This window comes from Saccostrea echinata, unplaced genomic scaffold (assembly GCF_033153115.1).
Source record: "Saccostrea echinata isolate AGI-Se365-2 ecotype Australia unplaced genomic scaffold, CSIRO_AGI_Sech_v1 ptg000007l, whole genome shotgun sequence".
NCBI classification, from domain to species: Eukaryota; Metazoa; Mollusca; class Bivalvia; order Ostreida; family Ostreidae; genus Saccostrea; species Saccostrea echinata.
The window spans coordinates 3,283,489-3,307,971 of NW_026889756.1; the positions used below are offsets into that span (position 1 = coordinate 3,283,489).

Here is a 24,483-nt window from a genome sequence, read left to right on the forward strand (position 1 = left end):
CAAAATTGAATCTACACTAACTGAGGATGCTTCCACATAAGTTTCATATTTTCAAGCTCAGTGGTTCTTGAGAAGAAGATTTTTTAATGATGCCATTAATTTTTCACAAATTCTTAATTATTTCCCCTTGGAAGAAGGCATGGCCCTTCATTTGAACAAACTTGAATCCCCTTTACCCAAGGATACTTTGTGGCAAGTTTGGTTGAAATTGGCCCAGTGGTTCTTGAGAAGAAGATGAAAATGTGAAAAGTTTACAACAACAACAACGACGACAGAGACAACGGACAAATTTTGATCAGAAAAGCTCACTTGGGCCTTTGGCTCAGGTGAGCTAAAAATGTTATATAACATATACCACATGACTTCTCAGGTGACTTAATACCAGAATGTTTGCCCCTCGGTGTCAGGAAAGTCCTGGAGTGTTATGTCACCCTCTGCCTTCGGCATCAGGTGACATAACACTCCAGGACTTTCCTGTCACCTTGGGGCAAACATTCTGGTATGTCACCCTCAAAGCCATGTGATATATGTATAATATCACATGTCCAAAAGTTGGTTGGCCAATGCCCAAAGTTACTAAATTTTGAATCGGACTAGTAAATAATGTAATCTTTTGAAGTAGTGAAGTAGAGTAAACCATGTATGACTTATGCTTAATTAAACATGAAAAAATGTTCAATCCCTGAAATCTTTCAGGAACACAGAAAAAATTTATTGTAATATCATGTTTTTTAAACCACGATTTATTTAATGATATCTGAAATGAAGAGCAAAATTCAGAGGAAATGGAATTAATCACGTTAATATTATATAGTGAAAATGAAATAGTACCCTTTACTAATTTTTATCTGAAGAGCATCAATTAGTGTGGGCTAGTAGTTTTTTGAGGGACCTAGTAAAATCGCTTGAGCCTTAGAGCTCCTGGGCTAGTGAATAGATAAACTTTTCACGATGACTGCACTATACATATTGCGATACCCAGGTCTACTAAATTGTTTCTTTAAATGTGACTAATTATTGAATATAATTAGAACTATTTACAACAACATCTATTTTTAAAAAGTCAATAAAAATACAGAACGCAGTAAATACTTTCAATTGCCCTCTAACTTGATGCATCTTCTGTCCTGATTGATTTTTTATGTTTATATTATGTAATAATACATTATTTCCATGTTGTATGACCAAATATCATTTGAAGAGTTTGTAGATTTTTGATGATAGACTTGACATGTTGGATAGATACTGTTTAAAGCAGTTTCATAAGGAAAAACCTTACATCAACCATAAATAATCATACATAGTACATGTATGTATCAAATACATTTGTACACACAACAACCAAACTGAAAATAATACCTACTTCGTGGAATATATTTACTAACATACCCAACTACATGTACAAGACTGCACAACATGCACAAAGGGCAAAAAAAAGAGAAAATAAAACCCCTGACCTGAACACTACTGAGACATCTCCTTGAGATATGAACACTACTGAGACATCTCCTTGAGATATGAACTCTACTGAGACATTTCCGTGAGATATGAACACTACTGAGACATATCCGTGAGATATGAACACTACTGAGACATCTCCTTGAGATATGAACACTACTGAGACATCTCCATGAGATATGAACACTACTGAGGCATATCCCTGAGATATGAACACTACTGAGACATCTCCTTGAGATATGAACACTACTGAGATAAGTGGTACTTACTTGCTGTTCCTTTTGGGTTCTCTTTTGTTGTACAGTTGACATACAAACATTTAAGTGCCAGCCCCTTAGCTCCACAGCAATCCTCTTGTGTGGTGTAGTTTTGACAAGTTTCTAAAAATGCAAACAAAAATCTTACAAACATGCTTCTATATTATCAGAAAATAGTAACAATTCTAAGACACTTTACAACCCAAATTACCACCAAGGTAAATTAATAACCAGGGGCCCGTTTTACAAAAGAACTTACGACTAAGACCAAAAACTTAAGTTGATTGTAAAATTTTGCAAAATTGATGATTCTCTTTAAAATTGCTAGCCTAAAAATATCTTACTATATTCCTTTTAAAAAGATTAAAAACATTTTAATATGATGTAAATTAAAAAGTTATAAGCAGAATTAAATTTTGGTCTTAATCATAAGTTCTTTTGTAAAACGGGTCCCAGGTACACAACTTTATACAGTGGTAGCCTGGGTTTCTGTAAGTCAGTTGTGTGCTACATATTTGTATACTGACCATCAGATACATGACTTACTGGAAGTTTTCTTTAAGTCAGTCATGTACTATGTTGACCACTAGGTACATGACTTACTCATGGGGGGTCTTTAGTATAGTCATGTGCTATATTGATCAGGTATATGATTTAATGATGGGGGTGTGTTTCTTTAAGTCTGTCATGTGCTATATTGATTACCAGGTACATGACTACTGATTGAGGGTGGGGGAGGGGGGTCTTTAAGTAAGTCATGTGCTATATTGACCACCAGATAAATGACTGATAATGGGGGGGGGGTTCTTTAAGTTAGTCGTGCTATAATGACCAACAGGTATATGCATTACTGTTTGGGTTCTTTAAGTTAGTCATGTGATATACTGACCACGACTTACTGATTGGGGTCTTTAAGTTAGTCATGTGATATACTGACCACGACTTACTGATTGGGGTCTTTAAGTTAATCATCTGATATACTGACCACAACTTACTGATTGGGGTCTTTAAGTTAGTCATGTGATATACTGACCTAGACTTACTGATTGGGGTCTTTAAATTAGTCATGTGATATACTGACCTAGACTTACTTATTAGGGGGTTTAGGTTAGTCATGTGATATACTGACCACAACTTAATGATTGGGGTCTTTAAGTTAGTCATGTGATATACTGACCACAAGTTACTGATTGGGGGGTTTAAGTTAGTCATGTGATGTACTGACCACGACTTACTGATTGGGGGGGGGGGGGGGGGGTTAAGTTAGTCATGTGATATACTGACCTAGACTTACTTATTGGGGGGTTTAGGTTAGTCATGTGATATACTGACCACAACTTACTGATTGGGGGTTTAAGTTAGTCATGTGATATACTGACCACGACTTACTGATTGGGTTCTTTAAGTTAGTCATGTGATATACTGACCACGACTTACTGATTGGGGTGTTTAAGTTAGTCATGTGATATACTGACCTAGACTTACTGATTGGGGGGGTTTAAGTTAGTCATGTGATATACTGACTACGACTTACTGATTGGGTTCTTTAAGTAAGTCATGTGATATACTGACCACAACTTACTGATTTGGGGGGGGGGGGTTAAGTTAGTCATGTGACAGACTGACCACAACTTACTGATTGGGGGGGGGGGGTTTAAGTTAGTCATGTGATATACTAACCATGGCTTACTGATTGGGGGGGGGGGGGGGTAAGTTAGTCATGTGATATACTGACCACAACTTACTGATTGGGGGGGGGGGGGTTAAGTTAGTCATGTGCTATATTGACCACTAGGTACATGACTTACTGATGGGGGGGGGGGTGTCTTTAAGTTAGTCATGTTCTATATTGACCACCAGAGATATTCATGTCCTCCTGAACAACGGCTGATTTATTTTTGTGATATTAATATAAGCGATACTTTGTGTTATTTGAGGTTTTATCTTACAATTGGATTATTGAGTACTTAATAATATTAAGAATGAAAGAACCAAGAGTATATAAATTTAGGAGCAATGAGTACTTATTGTAACCTACATTAATGAATAGATTTGGAATCAGTGTCAGGGGTCCTGATTTAGAATTTTAGGATAAAATTTATGCTGAAACAATACAAGAAGTTCCCTGACATCCCCAATACTGAAGATGGATGCAGACTGATGCAGTCCCTGAAGGGAAAAGCAAATACAAACAAAAAGTTTATGCTGCCCATACAGACTATAGACAGATGAGTTCAACTAAAGAAGGGCAGTCCCAGTCAAAGCAACACTACCACTTCTTTTGAAGTATGGTGCCTTAACATGGTACATAAACCTTCCACAGGAACAGGAACAAGAGCTGAAAACAGCATTACTGAAGAGATTAAGGTAGCAATGGAATACAACACTGCTAATCTGTTAACCGTAAGATGTTCTGACAGATTTACTGCTTAATCCTATTAAGATACATAATTTCTTAACAAAAAATATATTTTTTCAAGTAAACTACATATATTTTCATATAAAAGTAGACTAAAAAAAAGACGATAACAATATTCTTTGTATACTCAGAAAACTAAATTACAAATTTTACTTCATTTGCAAATTAGCAATGAAAAATTTCAGAAACCATGAGATATGCATGAGAAATGAGAGACATTGGTCATTTCCCACTGCATTGTCACCAAATAATCAGACCTAAATCTGAACTATCACTGGATAACTGCAAAGGTTAGATGGGATAAGATACACTTTATTATCAGTTCACAGTACTCGACAGTTATTTAATTAATATCATTAAAGAAATACAGCACAGACGGGATAACGACATGTACTTAACACTTCACAAACTGACCAATTACATGTACCCGAATGATCTCAATCCGCAGAGGCTTACTTATCTCCAGATATGTGAATACACTAACTTACCATGCATATCAACTTTAATGCAGTGTTTTTAAAATTGAATTTTAAAGAATTTTCATCGAATTTATATATATTTTATTTTTTCGACTAACAAATTTAGGGAATAACAGTCTTGGCATTTGTTATTTGCGACCATTAATGCTGATTTAACAGTCGCAAACTGAGTTTTACAGATGTTTCGACTGTTAAATTGCATTAAAGTATATTCCATCCCTAATAGCCTCAGACTCAATCATTGATTGTATGTTGTTTTGCGTCCCATTTGAGAATTTTTCACTCATATAGAGACGTCACCATATACCGGTGAAGGGCTTCAAAATTTTTACCTATACTCGGCACTCAGGGCCATTGAGCAGTGAGGGATCTTTATCGTGCCAACGCCTACCGTGACACGGGACCTCGGTTTTTAAGGTCTCATCCGAAGGACCCGCAACTTTCACTTCAAAGTGCCAAGCGCATGGCGAAGGAACAGTTGCTACCCATTTTTTATCGACTTAGGTCAGTCGTGGCCGAGATTCAAACTCATGACCCCGATCACGGAGTGAGCGCTCTACTGACTGAGCTACTGTGAACGGTCAGATTCAATGAAATTGAATACATAACAGATGTGTACGGGTGGATTACTCAGTTTATTTAGACATAATTCCCATTTATTACTATTAGTATGTAAGAATGGAATGTGTCCTAATTTATGACCTTGACCTTTGTTGAAGAGTTATCTCCCTCTTTTTTTTAAGTAGTAAAAATTAATTTCTGAAAACCTACACGGTAAAAAAAATGTTTTCAATTGTCATTCTATTTCAAATGATTTAATGCATCTTTCCACCACAGTATTTATTGATATTCTTATTATTTGAATTTTTATTTTTAAAAAATTGCTTGTCTTCATAGACTTCAATGCAATTTCTGTTAATTAATTACTGCTTAGTTAATTACATATTTGAAACTTTCTCTTGGTTAATCCTTTTCTACTGTAAAATGCTTTGAATTAATATCAGAGTATTATATATGTGATGGATATTTAAGGATAGAGAATTAGGTCCTATTAGGGATGGAAAACCTTAACAGTTGCAAATAACAAATGAGAAGGTAGTTATTCCCATTCTAATACAATTTATGTTTTTTCTGTTTGATGTTTATGTCTTATTTTGTTGGGTTTTTGTTACATGAAATATGTCACAAAGCATTGTTTTTGCGTCATTCTCTTATGATGTCACAATCAAAAGCTTTAATTCATTCTCGTTAAATCTTGATAAACTGCCTGCCTCAATCATCAGTGTATTATCCAATCAAAATGCATTTTTCAAAACAGTTGCATTAGAATACAGATTTTCTAACCAATAACTATTGTTCTGACCAAGTAAACGGTTAACCAGTACTATAGAGTATTGACCAAACAGCTACATGATATGGCAGAGAATGGAAATGTTCCAGCATTAATACAAATACAACAGAGTGTGCAGGATTTCATGTTTGCTGTGAAAATCAGTTGTTTAGACCTTTACCTACAAAATGTACAAACTAAAGAAAGATTTAGCACTTGACCAGTGTGCATCCCTAGATACATTTCTTAAAATGCAGTACCTGGCCATAATACAGTACGCAAAATGGCTGCCGTTATAAAAATATATGTGCATACTTGCAGTTTTGAATGTTGTTTTTTTTCAAATTGATGTAAAATTAAAATTTATCCTACCTTACTAATACTTGGTTATGTAACCTTTTACTTTTATTACAGCTTGTAATCGTGTTGGTATTGATGTGTACAGTTTTCTAATCATCTTCAAATTGATAGCGGCCCATATGTCCTTCACAATACGCACTAGGTCTTCGCGGTTTTGAATTCCATCCAGGCGATGTTCCAGTCTGATCTTAATTGTCCTCCACACATTTTCAATTATTTTATTAATGTCTGGTGATTGACTAGGTCATGTAAGTGTGGGGATGTTGTTTGTCGTTTTCCATTCAACTGTGTCTCTGGACTGGTGCACCAGACAATTATCCTCCTGTAGAATCCATGGATTTGCAGGAAATTCCTTTGCAACAAGAGGCCACAAATGATAATCTAGGACTGAAATATATTTCTCAAGAGTTTATATTTCCTTCTACTTCAGTCAAAGTTCCAACACCATTAAAAGATAAACACCCCCAGAACATAGCCGATATGCCGGAGCGGGGCAAATGACTACTACACTGTCCAAGACAATCAGGTTGAAATCTTTCTCCAGGTTTTCTCCAGACGTAAATTTTTCTGTCCTTTCCTAAAACAACTTTCATCTAATCAGTAAAAATGACCTGACTCCAGTTTTCCTCCACTGTCCACCCTAATTTTGATCGACACCACAAAACACGGTTTTGACGATTCGGTTTCAAGATTGTTATTTTCTTTGAAACGGACCATCTTTGATATTTCTGTTCTTTTAATCTCCTTCTTACAGCTCTATTAGACACTTTCTGTGGTACAGATTTGTTAAATTTATCAGTTAAATCTGACAGAGTCTGTCGACGATTTTTCTTCACCAACCTTGACAAGACACGATCACCTCTTTCGCCCACCAATCATTTTCTTCCTAGTCTTTCTCTGTTTTCCATAAAATCCCTTTCAGCATTTCGTCAAACAACCTTCTGTATGGAATTTGGACTTATTCCATTAATTTCCAAAATTTTCCAGCTACTTAAACCACTCTCATTCAATTTAATTATAGTCTGCTCTTGCTCGAGTGAAAGGTCTTTCCCCCTCGGAGCCATTTTGACTTACATATGTTATGGTACTAAAAATAAATCTACGGAACTTCCTATGTGTGTGATATCAGATATAACGCTCATGTATGGATGTGTGTAGTTGTCATTATTTTTTATCATATTACAATCGATAAAATGAAGAGGAAAAACATTGTATGTTAATTTTAATTTTAACGGCGTCCATTTTGCGTACTGTATTATGGCCAGGTACTGTAGCTGTCCAGATAGACTAAGCCTTAAAGTTACAAGAGAATTCATAAACTAACCTGGTAATTCATCTGAAAAATATACCTGAAGGTCAGATGAAGTATGAAACAAAGTCTGGTAGCGTGCTAACCTAGAAGTATTGTCAATTCAATGTTAGTCCAGCTAGAACGTTTAAGATACTCAGTCATGGATGTGTTACAAAACATTTATCGGACCACTCACACAGAAAATATGGTTACTCATACAGATTATATACAGTGATTGGGAAGGCCAAAAAGGTCAATGGGACTATGGCGCAACAGTCAAAATTTTTAATGGGCCAATTTGAAAATGAATGGGCCATCAATATATTCTGAAGGGCCATTTTAAGAAATAATAAAATGACAAACAAAATATGAAAAACGAAAGAAAACATGTTTTTGTTAATTTAACCTAATCTAATTTTTAACATATGCAATGCAGCAAATTTAAAGGAACCTGTATAGAATGTGATTTACCCGTATTTTGTGTTAAATTACGTCAAAATTTGGATTGAGCACCACACTATCCTACAAATGAATGAAGTAATGTACCTAGTGAAGTGCTTTGTTTAACCTGAAGCAGTTTTTTGATGGGGTTTAACCAATGAGATTTGTTGTTTTAAAATTGACTGCATTTAAAACGAAAGTAAAACAAGTAAGAAAGTTGTACACAAAATATTTCCAAATAACATCGCTAACAATTGAATGCGCACCTTGGCGCCACCATTGATTGATTTAATGCGCCATTTTTCACTTCAATGTGACTACGGCGCGTGGCGCAAGCCCTTCCCAATCACTGTATATAGGTCACAAGCAGCAACTAAAACTTAACTGATTGTGTAAATCAATATGTTCTACACAGAGCTAATAGTTAGTTGGGATGGAAATGCTACAAAAATACTTCATCAACATGAAAATATATACTTAGTACCAAATGTGAATGCTCACAAGTTGGGTGTCGAGATTATTCACCATGTTTACAGAGAATACTAAAATATTTCTGTTTTATAAGTATGGCATGATAACATTGTAAATGACAAAGATTTGGTCAACAGATTGTTGAACTCTCAAATATGTTGCCCTTAGCCTACAGCTTGAGGCAACATATTTTCCTTGAGTCTAACAAGTGAAATGTTGCCTTTTTATCTGGTCAATAAATTTGTATTATGAATTGACTTTGACTACATTCATTTGTTAATATTGAAACTTGTGCCTAGAGAACACTCCAAGGTCAGGAAATCAATTAGCTTCATTATCAGTCAGGGGTGAGACTGTAATCCGTCATTTTTAAAATGACGATTTTAAGCCATAAAATAAAATTTTTATTATGACTTAAACTCGTCATTTTTAAGAAAATGACGAAAAACAGTCATAAAAATTTAGAGTGTTTCTAGAATACCGAGTTACCTCTCTTGGAAAAATGTTAGATCCACCAACCGAAAAAAGGACAAAAAACATCGTAAACTAACTTCATTTCTCTAATACAGTTGACTACAATACTGGTTATGTTGACAGTATAAATTTCCCAAGCAAAAATAAGAGTGGAAGAGTTATTTGTCAATTTATTTGCATTAAATAGGAAAGAAGACGAAAATGACAATATTCCGTCTTTTTTCAAAATGGAGGGTCTGGGCGCACTGAAATATCTCGCTTGTTTTACGGGGCGCACTACTTTTTTATGGCTTTAACTTTTTGTCGAGACTTTTCTCTACAAGTACGTATTCTTCCAGACGGTGTACTATATGTTTTTATAGGGCTAAAAGCCATGTAAAAATGGCGAGTTAGTTCTACCAAAATTCGACATTTTACCGCTAAATAATAACTTTCACCTTCCATGTTGATGTTCTAACGCACGTGGTCGGCAGTAATTAGTGACCCAGATGAAATGAAACTTGCGTAAACACTCTTCTTTCAGCGGTGAATTCAAATTTCGCTTTTATGTAACCAGGATAGAAGAATTAAGTTGAAAAAGAAAATATGATGATAGTAAGTCATATTGACAAAAATGACGAAAATACGTACTTAGTAAATATGACGATTATCCATCATTTTTCAAAAATGACGGATTTCAGTCTCACCCCTGACTGATTATTACAGCATACAACAAAAGTTTTACCCCAGTTTTATTTTCACTCCCTCTGCCCTCATTGCAAGTGGGCAAATTAATTACGGGAGAATTTAAAGAAGACAGCATTAACTCTTTTAAACCACAACTGTGTCAGGAGAATATTAATAAAATGACTTTGAGGTAAAATTGTCTGCAAGTATGAAAGGGCAAAAATGGGTCTTTCAAAATATACCAGTACCCAGTATTTTACCCAGCTGAAATCATGATTGTACCAGCCAAAACATTTGATGGAGATAAATTCCATAACATATTTGATTAAAATCACTTCCACAAGTACTTCGTATTTTCATAAAAGTGCACCCTGTTTCTAATTCTTTTTGAAAGCCCTGCAAAAGTAATATGGGGAAAAAAAAACAACATACAGTATTTAAATGCCCAACCCAAAGCCGACAGGAAACATTTCAGATGGAATATTTTACTGTCAATAAACTAGTCTAAGGTCTGATCTCACCTGCAGGCGTTGGTGTTGCGGTTGTTGGCTGTGTTACAGTAGTGGTGCTGGGGGTAGGAGTTGTTGTTTCAGGTGGGGGAGTGCCTGAAATTAGCATAAAATTTTGTGTAAAGCAAGCTGACCTAGATATGTATATATGGAAGACAAAATAAATGTTTGGTTCCTTTAATACTTACAGGTATTTCTCTGGTCTATAACAGTGTCATTCACTTTACAATCATCTACTGCTATCTTCCTATCAGCTGGGTCGCTGAGGTTATGGCAGCCTACATGTGGATGAAAATAACATCAACAGAAAACACATTCATGTGCCCCCTCCCCCCTAAGTTTCCCTTTATAGCAGTAGTAGTCACTTCTGCAATGCTTACAGGCAAAGCATGGAATGGACGTTTGAAGCAGAAGGCTTACTGAAAACTTCCACAACACAGTATACAACATTATTCTTGACAATTCTATCATTTCCTATTTTGCATCGAATTGACCATGAATTTTATCATACATGTATCCTATCAGATTTACACTTATCCTTTGTTTTTCAATTATCAGTAACCTTTTTGAATGCTTTTTGTGTGTTTTCTTTTATCTGTTTTACATTCATTTAAGAATTTCTTTTTCCCATTTTTCAAAAGATTAAGCAGGTATGAACTAAGTCCCCCTTACCTTTTTCATTCAATACTCTCATACCAAACATGAAGTGTCCATGTTGTTTATACTTTGAAAAGATGTGAACAGGATTAAAATGCAGTCACATATAACAAAGGTTGAAACTGATTTGAACTGGGATTAAAATTAACTCCCATCAGTACCTTCAGTGCTTTGATTAGCAATGCTAAGACCATTGTTGATGATGATTAAATTAGATGGTTGTTAAAAAAATCCCTTTATACAGTATGCCTGTGTCTGAAGACTTAGTTCATACAGACCCTGAAACGTGCTACTACCCCACACGCACGCTGCACGAACGGTACACGCTCGCTACACAGTTTGCATGAAACGCTGCACGGTTTACACAAAACGCTACACGGTTTGCACGCAACGCTACACGGTTTACACAAAACGCTTTGCACGAAAGGCTGCACGGTTTACACGAAAGCCTGCACGAAATGCTTTCTACACGTTTCTCACATGCTTTGTACAAGATTCTCGCACGCTTTGGCCTCGATATGGATTTTCTATTCGGAATCTCTTGGACTTTATTTCAGTTATTACTGATTAATCAACGAGTAGTTAAGGATTACAATCATTCAGATTAAGTTATGATTAAAACTCGCTACACCAGAACTATATTAACAGATAAAATACTCAATGTTCAGTTGTAATTAATTAATAGTTGTCAATGAATATGTGACCCGCCCGATGAAATGCTCATCATCGTTAAACTTTTTTTCACTAGACCCTAAATTATGCACTGAAAAAAAAAATTATATTTGTAATTCATCATTTTTTACAGCATTTAATGTTTTTACAATTATAGTTTGATACTAAAAAGATGTTCCATTACTGACTTTATTACTGACAAATAAACTCAGTTTCACAGTTATGTTTGAAAAAAAAAAAATTGATTAAATTGCGTATGATTTCTGTTAACAGATTGATTTTCTCTTCCTTTTTTATTATTGTTTGATTTATACATTTTTTTTTTTTTTTTTTTTTTTTTTTTGATTTAGTAAAGAAAATAATTTCATTTGATTAAATTAGGCTCTGTTTAAAATTTTCAAATGTAATGTGTACACTGCTTCAAACAGGAACATTGTGCAGGAAAGGGGGGGGGGGGGGTTAGATTACCGAGATCTTACTGTTGTATCTTCAAATCTGTACATGGCTAAATATAACGGGCACTTGGTTTAGTAAGTAAACAATCGGGAAAAAAATTATTATAGAAACAAGTGCCCGTTCTAAGAAAAAAAAAGATATTCATGTCTTCAGCGGGACCCGATACATGTAATTCATTAATATGCACTTTATTCAGAATGGTAAATATATATTTTCATTACAGAGGTAAACTTTAATTTATCATTAAAATCTTATATGGTAGAGAAGCCGGGGGATATGTATTGTAATTCTTTCGTTCTCTCTTCCGGTATTGTGTTTATTAAATATCAATATACAATGTCCAACCGCCTTTTAAAATCCTTGATTTCAAACCCTGTCTAGAAAAAAAAATCAATAATTATGTAATCAATAATCGCGGCTCTTAACAATACATTCAATATATATGTATACATGTCATATGTCCTAGAACTGCATGACTAATAAAAACAATTAATATATAATTATATAGGATTTATTTCTTTATATTATTTTATTCACGAATTCACTGGCAAATTAATTCACTGTTTACAGACAATCAGATAAATTTAAGAAATAAAATCAACGGGTATTACCGTTTAATTAATCGATCGTTATTGTCGGGTGTCATCTTAGCTATGATTGACAAGAGATAATAGCAGAGCAAGTTTTCAATCCCGGCAAGCGGAGTCCGTGATCGCTGTCGTAAATGACCTGGATCGCAGTCGTAAGTAGAGTGTTGAAAGTGTAAAGAAGAATCCAATATATTTTTTTTACGGGTGAATTGGGCGCACCCCATCGAAAAAAGCAATAATTTTCTTACAAAAGAAAAATATCAATAAAACACTTGTTTACAACAAAAACTCAGTTTTTGCTTTCATATGATCAACCCCCCCCCCCCTTGAAATATTTAACCTTGTATTTGCTGATGTATGTGAATTATAATTCATTTACAAGACTTTTATTAATCAACCAATTTTATGCATAAAAAGACAATAAATTACTCATCAATTTCAAAATTATTTGTATCACAATCTTGTAATATAAGAAAAATATGTTCGTTCATAAAGAAAATCAATTAACTGTGCTCCCCGGCCTAGAAATCTTATACTTCACATTTATAGCAACGCACTAAATTTTGCATTTTATTTTTCACGGCTGCCATACATGTATCTATCTATTATTTTGTATTAATCACCGATATGTTCTTGTAATCTCTATATCCCATGTACAATGGTGAAGATTTTCAAATAAATGAATGAAAAGGACAAGACCGGATTCCTAATGAATTTTCTTTTAAAAAAATATATTAAGTATTGCTCCCTTTAAAAAATGTATTGAATCAATTACCTTTAAATTGATGTGCATATAATTAATTACTTTTAACACATTTTCTGTCCATCTGTATATAAATAAATAAAGAAGGAAAATCAAGCAAATATGTAATACATTACCGAATAATTTTATTTTGTTGTTTCTGTATTTTTTTTTTTACCTTAAAATACCACCGGTATGATATATCCGAATAATATTAGCTATAAACAACACAGAATTGATCCAACAATAGTCATATTCAAAATAAGAGGACTTCCGAATGAATCCTACACGTTTCTCATACGATTCTTGCAAGAAAATCGCACGTTTCTCACACGGTTCTTACACGAAAGTCGCATGTTTCTCACACGCTTCTCGCACGCTCGCTACACGGTTTGCACGAAACGCTTTGGAGCTTACATGAAACGCTGCACGGTTTACACGAAACGCTACACGGTTTGCACGAAACGCTGCACGGTTTACACGAAACGCTACACGGTTTGCACGAAACGAAAAGCGCACGAAAGTCACACGCTTTTTTGGGGTAGTAGCACGTTTCAGGGTCTGTACCTACTTATAATCTTTTTTTTAAAATGGGGGGGGGGGGGGATTCTTAAATAAGCTAAAAGTCACATTTAACCTTTTCCTTTTTGAAGATCTGAGGTTAAAGTATTTTTCAGACACACAATGAAACACTCCCTTTAAGTTTGGCTTAATGGTGGCTTATAGGTCCTTAATGATGGTTTAATGGTTGTCTTTAAGTCACAACTAAGCACCTTTAAGCTACCTTTAAGTAATAAATACACCACCATTAAGTTACCATTAAGCCATCTCAAAGTCCTTGATGGGTGCTTAAAGGTAGCTTAATGGTGGCTTATAGGTGCTTAATGGTAGCTTCTAGACAATCTTTAAGTCACCATTAAGCCACCATTAAGCCAGACTTATAGGTGCTTAATGTCCAAACTCCATTAAGCTACCATTAAACCACCTTTAAGCCACCATTAAGTCACCATTATGCAGTCGATAAAACTGCTTTTATGGGTTAAATATTATTTTTATAATGATTTCTTCACTAAAATTATAAATGTCGAGTTCATACATTTGTTAATTCTGCGAAAATAATGTAAAAGAAAGAAAATCAAAAAAAAAAAACATTCCCAACAGGATTCGATCCCACGACCTTTAGATTGCAGTGCGAACGCTTTAACCACTGAGCTGCCGAGGCCATTGATATTGATTAGAAGAAAAATATAAAACCTTTAATTTAAACAAAACTTGTTTGGACTGGTGCCTGTACATGTATTTTTTTTCTAATGTTTGTATTTACTAATCAATAATACGAATAAATATATTTAAATATATTTTAAAAAAGAAATTTATATCAAGTTTTATATTACGTAAATATTTCTTAACCGTGGACCGGAGTTCGGTGTAATGTAGCTGTAATAAATTAAATGTTGCCCTCTCCGACTTTTTTTAATCTGATATTTTCAGGAGAAAAAAATCAGAGAGGGCTACATTATTGCAGCTAGGTGTGATGGCGTGAAACAACTTTCTGAGTTTTAAGTTACTGAATTCCTCGTTCTGTTATTCGCAGATTTATAATCATGAAAAGATTGAAATTCAACAGATATAACAAAACTTTGTTATTAAAAAGGAATATATCATCTAAAGAGAACGATGGGGAAAAAACAGATTATAGTTCTTATAAATATGCTGTGGATATTTACGATTTTTTTTGTAATTTAATTGACAATCTTTGCGTAACATTTAAGTTATAAAATATTTTTTTAACATATCATCTTCAGTTTTAATTCTTTTTATATCGTTATGGGTATCAAAATAATTGTCTTTTTGTCTACAATCATAATTTCTAATTTGTTATATGCTTGCGTAAATTTTAAGTTTTGTAAAAATAATAGATCATCAAAATCTGTCACTGTACGTTCCCGTGTATAGTTTCCTGTTAGCTGACTGGGGACTGGTGGGGACACCTAATTAAGGTCTATTGTCTAACAAGTTGATATAATGTACACTGTTTATTTTACCCCCCTTCTCATTGTGTATAAATCTGGTCGGATGCCATGTTTAATCTGATCAGCTGTTCTTCCGAAAATTGATTTTGAAATAACAATCATTGAAGACCGTCTATACCATTGGATCAATTCTTACTTCTGCATTATTTTAAATAAATTCTTACTTCATAAAAACTTCATAAAAATCCTTACAAGCAAAGATACATAGCGGGTTCCAGTAAATGTTCAACCAAGCCTCTTTCTTTACTCCTCACTAAGATATTAACAGTAGTGAAGGAAAAACTTCAAGAGTACTGTGCAACAATATATTCAAAAAGTGGTGTAAATCAGATGTGGATACTTAAAAATTCCAAGGAACTTTTGGAAAATTTGAAATCACAAGATTTTACCAAAATCAACAGCTTAACCCTAGTCCTGCCAGTGAGTTAACTGATAAGCACTGCATGCAGTGCCTCGCTGTCTGTTATCAGCAGCTTCTCTCACTGCCACCATGTTTTGAGAAAAATGCCATAATGATGCTATCTTCTGTATCCTGCTGTTTTCAGCACTTTCTACTTATCTTACATAATAGAACCCTATATAATATTGATTCATTAATAATTGGAGAACCTGATTATCTAATTTAAAATAATAGAAAATAAAAAGACACAATGGTATCATCAAGGAAAAAAGAGTTTAATGAGATTTTTTTTCATTTTTTGAAATAAATTAATGATTTAATTATTTTTTAACAAAAAAAAATTTTTTTTAAGCCCAACATAATATTATGATTATTTAAGCTGAAGATTAAACAATGTTTTGATAGATATAATGTACAAAAATTTACCATTTAACAAGAAAGAAAATGTCTATGTTATATTCCTTCCAATCAATTGAAAGCACTGATCCGGGAACAGAGCTAGCTAAGTTCCTCTACATCTCTGACACATGTATATATAATTCACTAAATTTGCTTCAAGTTCTTATATGAAACAGTAATTGTAAGATATTTAATCGCTTTCTTCATTTGCTCCCCTGTTTTGATCAGTCCAGCGTTGATACCCAAGCTTGAAGTCTTTGTTGGTGTGGTATATTTTGAAGCACGGATGAACACATAATCCCACATCACAGTCCTTACACTCGTACGATGATCGGACGGTTTTCCTTCCATCCCCCACTGTCTTCCGCTTTCCAGTAGTTGTGGAGCAAACAGGGCAGGTTCTTAGAGGTTTGCTTTTCTGTCCTTCTTTTGGTTCAATTTTGCTCAGGAAGTGGCGAGCTGTAAGCCTCTCCATACCCTGGGATTTACTGCTCCCCGAACAACTGCTGCCTGAGGACTGGTTTCAGCTATCATCTGCTTTACAATTTCCCTTCTGAACACTCTTTGAAGGACAGGCTTTTTCTGATATTTCTTGCAGTGTTCCTTGTACAGGATGTATGCATTCAAAACTGACATCATCAGCAAGTGAAAGAACACTTTCTTCCACCATTTGACAGTTCTTCTTTTGAAGGCTGGATACACAATCATCTGATCGTATCTGTCAACAGCACCCATATGCTTGTTATAGTCCAGGACACACTGAGGTTTGTGAACTGGTTCACCTGTTGCTCGATCATTCCTGCCTGGTACGACGACGAGGTCTGCATTGTGGATAGAGGAGCACATGAGAACATCCCTCTTGTCCTTCCACTTCAACACTTGTAATGTTCCATTTGTCATTCCAACTGACTCTCCTCTCTTTAATTTCACTTGTTTGATTTCATTTGGAACCCCTCTGCGATTTGATCTCAGCGTACCACAAGCTCCTGTCAAATGTTGTCTCAAGTCATGGAACAAGATGGGTGAGGTATAAAAATTGTCCACGTACAGTTTGTGTCCTTTGTTGAGGTACGGGTTCATAAGTCTCATGACCAGGTCATAGATTTTTCCTTTAGGTGAGGCTTCATCTGAGGAACCAGTGTAAATTTCAATCTGTGAGCAGTAACCATTTGACGAGTCGCACAACATAAAGAATTTTATCCCAAATTTGTCAGGCTTGTCTGGCATATAGACTCTGAAGGAAAGGTTACCCCTCCATGCAACCATTCCTTCATCTATTGCTACATTTTCCCCTGGAGAGTATACATCAGCAAATTTCTGCTTCAGATGGTCAAATATTCTTCTTATTTTGAAGATAGGGTCATGTCCTTCCTGTCCTCGTGGAATGTTATTGTCATTGTTGCAAACGTGTAACAAAGACAACATCAGCAGGAATTTATTTTTTGGCATTATTTTCCTGAGGCCTGGGGTTTCCAATAATTCATCTTTTGACCAATAATCATGTATATCTTGGAGCTGGACAAGTCCCATACCGATTATTATGGCCAAAAATCTCAGCATATCATCCCGCGAAATGTCATTCCATTTTCTGAATCTTGACTGTCATTTCAGATTTTGTCCTTGCGGAGACGCTAAGAAATCCGCAGCATATTTGTTGGTTTCTTGAACCATAATGTCAATGACATGATCATCGATGAAAAGTTTCACAAAATCAATCATTTCTACGTTTTTCTTCAAGATCCACATTAATTTTTTTTCTCACCGTAGAAATTGAAGTCACGAAAGTCTAAGTTTCCTTGCACCCAGTCATCACCCTGGAATTGTGCTAAGTTTTCTTCGTCAACTTCCAGATCATCCACATCAAACCCAAGAAATTCTTCATCGGAATCATTGTCAAGGAATATTTCATTCACTAAATCTCTCATCTCATCGTCAGCTTCTTCTAATTCAATGTTTCCTTCAGCTATATCATCAACATTCGCTTCCGCCACCATTTTGAAACTCGTACTGAATGACAACGAATGACGCTAACTTATTTTAGATTTATTTTCAGAAAGAAACCTTCTAGTTAACCAATCAGAATTGAATATTTCAGGGAAAATATCCCTCATACGTCATACAACATCGGGCTGAATATTTTTCTATTTTCCTATTGGCTAAAAGTCGTTTTGTAAACATGGTATTTAAAGCTACTATATCGACGACCGGCACTGAATGTAAAGTGATGTGATACGCAAAATATCGACGACCGGCAGTGAGTGTATGTATTTCGGGTCCGCGTTTTATCGCGGACCTGCAGGACTAGGGTTAAAAACTTTTCAAATTTATACACAACCATTCCCCACGATAAATTAAAGTCCAGGCTTTTTGATATCATTGACAACTGCTTTTTCAATAAAAATGGAACTCGTAAATTTACTTACCTTGTCATTGGTCATTTGCACAATTATTTTGTTAAAAAACATTCTGATTGTACACACAAGTACTCTGTTGACATTAAAAAGATGCTTGAGTTTCTGATTGACAATATCTATGTGGTTTTTGGAGACCAGGTCTTCCAACAATCTATTGGAATTCCCATGGGTACCAATTGCGCCCCTTTATTAGCAGACCTTTTTTTTTATTCATATGAAGCAGAATTTGTCCAAAATCTTATACATGAAAAGAAGAAAACACTTGCTGTGGCCTTCAACTCGACATTTAGATATATCGACGACGTATTGTCAATTAACAATGGTTATTTCCATTCTTATGTTGATACGATATATCCCAGTGAGCTTGAGATAAAAGATACCAAAGAGTCTGACACATCTGTATCATATTTGGATATTTTACTTGAAAAAGACGTTAATGGTAATCTAACAACCAAGCTTTATGATAAACGTGATGACTTTAACTTTTCAATCGTCAACTTCCCTTACTTATGCAGCAATATACCTTCATCACCTGCATACGGGGTTTTTATCTCCCAGTTGATTCGATACGCAAGAGCATGCTCTACGTATGGACAATTTCTAAAACGAGGTAAATTATTGACAAACAAGTTGATCAAACAAGAATATCAGCAGTCTCGTTTAAAGTCATCATTTCGTAAGTTCTATGGTCGATACAATGACCTTGTCAGCAAATACAATCTATCATTAAGTCAAATGCTGACTGACGTTTTTCATACTAACTGTTAGGCCATTATTTACACACTGAATTGTCGACGGATTTTTCCGTTATTTCCCGATCATGACAAGGAGCACACAGCGGGTGTGACCGGTCGGCAGGGGATGCTCACTCCTCCATGGCACCTGATCCCACCTCTGATGTTTTGGAGGTCCGTGTTTGCTCTGCTCCTATTTTGTATTGTTTAATGGACTTTTGAGCTTGAATACTGTTCGTTATCTCCATATATTTCATTATTTCTGCAGTATTTTAAAAAAAGAAAAAAATAATAGCACTTAACCACGAATTAACTCAAATTATTCATGAAGTAATTCAATGATTGGCAACATAATCTATACCTATATATATATATATTTTTTTATATCTTACACATTTCTCTACCCAAAGAAAAATTAAGAGACTTAGAGATATTCCAGAAGAAAATGACTCTAATTACCATATTCCCTATGACTTTGGCAGCGGAATGTGGCTCTCCAAACACGAAAGAAAATTTTTTTTTAAATAAATAATAGATATTATGTATTTATGGATAAAAATAATTTCAAAACAAGTAATCAAACAAACTGATTTTAGGTAGCGAAAATTTTAAGGCATCTGGTGAAGCTGTTCTCAGTTCCCGAGTTCATACGCATTGACAAAAATATTAGAAATAGCAAGAAAAAATTATGAATTGAATAAGTATTTGAGTAAATGATATTGAAACAACTTAAAACTTAACAAGTTAGTTTAAAGACTTGATACTGGATGCATTAAGGTGGTTTAAATAAGTTTGGACATTAAGCCACCATTCAGCTGCAGCTTAAAGGTGGCTTAATGGTACATATTGTAGCTTAATGAAGTTTGAACATTAACCACCTAGAAGCTGCAGCTTAATGGTGGCTTAAAGGAATTAACTTTTAAAAGCCACCATTAAGCTACCATTAAGCCACCATTAAGCAATTGCTTAAAGGTGGTCTTTCGTCCTGTGAGAGGCTCAGTATAAATCAAATTTTAATTGCTTGACTCAATATATTAGAAGGAATAATTCCCCAGCACATTCTCTTTTATATATATCTGATTTATTGTTTTTAGTTAAAGATATTGATTATATGTATTTATTCTAAATTTGTAATATAAAACACCTATAGGACAAGGTGCAGATTCATATGCATTAGCTGTGTTACAATGCAGACAGGCAGTGTAGCAGCATTCCCTGGAAGGATCATGTATTCTTAAATTCCTGCTATCAGTGCTTTGAGTACTTTGACTGCATCATAGGCATTTTACCTAGTTACATGTAAATGACTAAATGTAAATTTTAGTTTTAATTCTGAGACTATTTTGACACAAATTATATGTCTCTCATTCATATGTTAAATAAGAAGTCAAGTCTGTTTAAATCTATTTACCAGTAACTTACTACTAATTAGGTGGCAATGCTCTTGCAGTGGGAAGATCAGGGCCCTGTTTTACGAAAGATCTTACGACTACGACCAAATTGTAATTTTGCGAATAACTCTCTATTTTACATTAATTTTAAAATGGTTTTCATATTTTTAAAAAGAATTTTGAAAGATATTTTTAAGCGAGTAATTTTTAACTGAATAATTAATTTTGGAAGATTTTACAATCAACTTAAGTTTTTGGTCTTAGTCGTAAGTTCTTTAATTTGTAAAATGGGACCCAGTTCAAAATTAGGTCACATTACCCGCTGTAATAAACTTGTGGCTACATTGTTAAAGAGTATACAATGCATGTGTGATATGATATACATACGTATTAACAGATTTTTAGAGATATGTAGCTATTCAGTTACGTATAGAGAATCTTTTTTTCTGATAATTGTGACCAACATATTTTATGAATTAATAACTTCTGTTGGTACTGGTTTTGTGCCTTTGACTCCAGGTTTTCACTGCACTCGTGGCCACAGCATGGGAAAACCAGTTGTTTTACAACTTAAAGTACTATAAATGATGAATGAATAGCATTTCAATTGATTTCATTGAGTTTCAATGAATTGCCAATTGTAAACAGAAAAATCAAGAAAAATTACGCTTTTCAGTGTGTAATATATCAATCTTCTCGATTGTCTTTAGGGATTATTTCCTGTCAGCTGCGACTGATATCTTCCATTGATGATTACCGCGTAAAGTTGTGCTTAGGTCGAGACACAGTTTGATCTGAGAGACTGCATAGAAGATGTAATTTGATAAAATCAACTCCCAAAAATAAATATAAAATAAAAAATAAATGTCGCCAATAATTCAATCACAGAGTCATCTCTAAAATCGCTAAAAACAAGTTATTAAACAGTCTTATAATAAATGCTTCTTTTAGTTAAAAAAATTCCTGACTTTGCCAGTTGCTAAAATAACCTTTTTACCATTACTGTATTTCATCAGTAAGAGCTTTATGAAATATTGTAATTACTTCTTTAGGACAGGATAATATAATTTATTAGTTTCATTATTTGCTATATGTGTCAAAAATCATAAAACAGACGCAGTGAATATATCATGGACTCTATTTAAATTTACAATATTTTTTCCAAGTTGTTAAATAGTTCTTAGTAATAAAAAAAATTGTTGGATAAGGCCAAAAAAATTAATCAACAGTTTCTCAGGCACTGCCGCATCAGGTCAAAAACCTGCCGCATTGATCAATTTTATTTACATATTGAAAAGGGAAATACCTCAATTTTCTATTTTTCCATGTTGAAAAAGAAATCAAGTTATTCCCTTTTCATAGACGTTTTTACTAGATAAACAATGCAATTCTTGTTAATGTGGTTATTTTTTAAATTAACTTTTAAACAATTGTTTGGAATAACATTATTTAAAGTTGAAAACATATTACAACTAGAAAACTGACCAGTCAGCAAGGGCCCCGCCAAGGGGTAGAAATATAAGGGTGCAGCTTACAGAATGAGAATTTTGATTGATTACAAAAATTTAAAAATATATGAAGAAGAATATGCTATAACAACTGTATTTATAAAATTTCAAGATAATTCCTAAATATCCAACAACCTGTAAAGAGTATCCCTGTATTTACATATTAAGGCAGTAAAAAACATCATATCTATAATAACTCAATTAAATGTATATTTAAACAAGAATAAAGCATGTGTTTTTTAAAATGCCAGCCTTCAGTGAATGCAAATATCACCCAGGCTTGACCTCAACTTCAAAACAAACATCAGACAAAGGTTAATTTATCTTAAAGTGACAAATAAAGATAAGCCTGGACAATTTTCTGCCCCAGACAAGATAATTAATCCCAGGGGATTAATTGTACTGCTCTCTCATCCTTTTCTTCCAAGTTTACAATAAGAACTTTTTCAGTAATGATAGAATGAGTTTATTATCAGACTACATGATAAAATTAATAGTATTCTTGAATTTACATACAGCAGCCTTAAAAAAAAAATGAATAAATAAATAAATAAATAAAAAAAAACAACATATCTTTATGTATATCTTGTTTTTAGAATTCAATAAAATCATAACTCATTGTGTATTTTACCAAAATAAAGTATGAATATTATTTAAATCTACATTTCAGAGAATGTAAACATCATTCAGAATTGACCTTAAAGGTGCTTGGACACAGATTTGAAGTTAATATTTTCTCAGATTTTCTGTATAATTTCATGACATATATGTTGCTTTATCATTTCATACTAAAATATAATAAAAATCTTATTTCATCTCGAAGTTATTGAAACTTCAAATTTCTGGACGCGTTTGATTGACACATCCTTGAACTTTCACAATTTTTAATTTTATTCTTAATACTTAAGAAAAGTGGCAGTTTTGTTGTGTATAAATGAAAAGTATTAAAACTATAATCCAGAAAATTCAGAGTAGAAATGTTCGAAAGCAAAACCCACTCACAGTATTGTCAGTCCGTGCTCAGTGGTGTGTGCAGACTTTAACAATTGAACTCACCCAGTGAATCGTAAACATTAACAATAACAGAGCTCGTGCCCTGTTTACAGAAACAGTTTACGTTTCACGGGTGTATTCAATTTGTTAAACTCTGTACACAACACTGAGCACGGGCTGACGAAATTAGTGAGGGGGTTTGCTTTCGCACATTTCTACTCTGAATTTTCTGGATTATAGATGTAATGTGTTTCATTAATACAAAACAAAATCGCTTCTTTTCTTAAATATTAAGGATAAAAATAAAATTTGTGAAAGTGCAAGGATGTGTTAATCAAACGCGTCCAGGAATTCGTAGTTCCAATAATTTCCAGATAAAATAAGTTTTTAATTATATTTTCGTGTGAAATGCTATTGCAATATATAAGTCGTTATATTATACAGAAAATTTGATAAAATATTAACTTCAAATCTGTGTCTAAGCACCTTTAACTTCAAAGCAAACTTCATTTGCAGACAGAGGTGTTCATTAATCTCAATTTGACAGAAACAGATAATGCTTTGGATTTTCTTCAAGAGGAAAGTTAATTAATCCCAAAGGACTAGTTGCATCTTTCATAGTTTACAATAGGAACATTCTCAGCAGTTATCTCTCTTTGCTCTGGCATTCATTCTAATGTAAAGATAAGGAATCTACCCCACCACCCCCGCTCCAAACTGGATGACATAGAGAACCAAACTTAGCATCAAAATATGTCTTTCTGCCTCTTCAACCAACATACCAAATTTGAACTTAATTGGTCAACTACAAAAAAAGTTATTAGAAAAAAACAGAAAATTTGTGGATGGAAGAATGACAGACGGACAGATGGACAGACAGACGGACAGACAGACAGAGTGATTACTATAGGGCACCCGCAAATCCTTGCGGGGCCCTAATTAATGTAATAGAACAAAAAGTAAGAATCAGTTGAGATCATCATTTTGTTGAATGACTGATATGAAAAAAGGTATTATTTCAAGTTGCATAATGAGTCAAAACCATGTGTTTCTTTTAAGAAAATTGTATCACAAAACAAAATATTTCTGTGAAATATGAATATAGCGAAGTTTTGACAACTCAACTGCACTGTAAAGCAAGAAAAAAACTGCATAATATAAGTGCCGGAAAAACAAATGTTGTATCTATCGCTTTGTTTTTATCGTCAATGTCAACAATGTCAAGGTCACACGTCCTTTATTTTTAGCGTGAAACTTGTAAACAACATTGAATTGGGGCAAGCAGAAGTAAGGAATAAGTTATGATCATCTTTTTTGAAGATTGTATCGAAATTCTCAG

General features: G+C 34.0%; 1 protein-coding gene across 1 annotated transcript in view; it reads right to left on the reverse strand.

The window, feature by feature from the left end:
* The window catches only part of LOC133180736 (sialomucin core protein 24-like), a 49,019-nt gene that overhangs the window by 12,446 nt on the left and 12,090 nt on the right, over nucleotides 1-24,483 (reverse strand). Inside the window, exons 4-6 of the mRNA XM_061315205.1 lie at nucleotides 10,344-10,433; nucleotides 10,168-10,251; nucleotides 1,728-1,838 (exon numbers count right to left, since the gene is read on the reverse strand). Of these exons, the coding sequence (XP_061171189.1) occupies nucleotides 1,728-1,838; nucleotides 10,168-10,251; nucleotides 10,344-10,433 (285 nt within the window). The remainder of the gene's footprint in view (nucleotides 1-1,727; nucleotides 1,839-10,167; nucleotides 10,252-10,343; nucleotides 10,434-24,483) is intronic.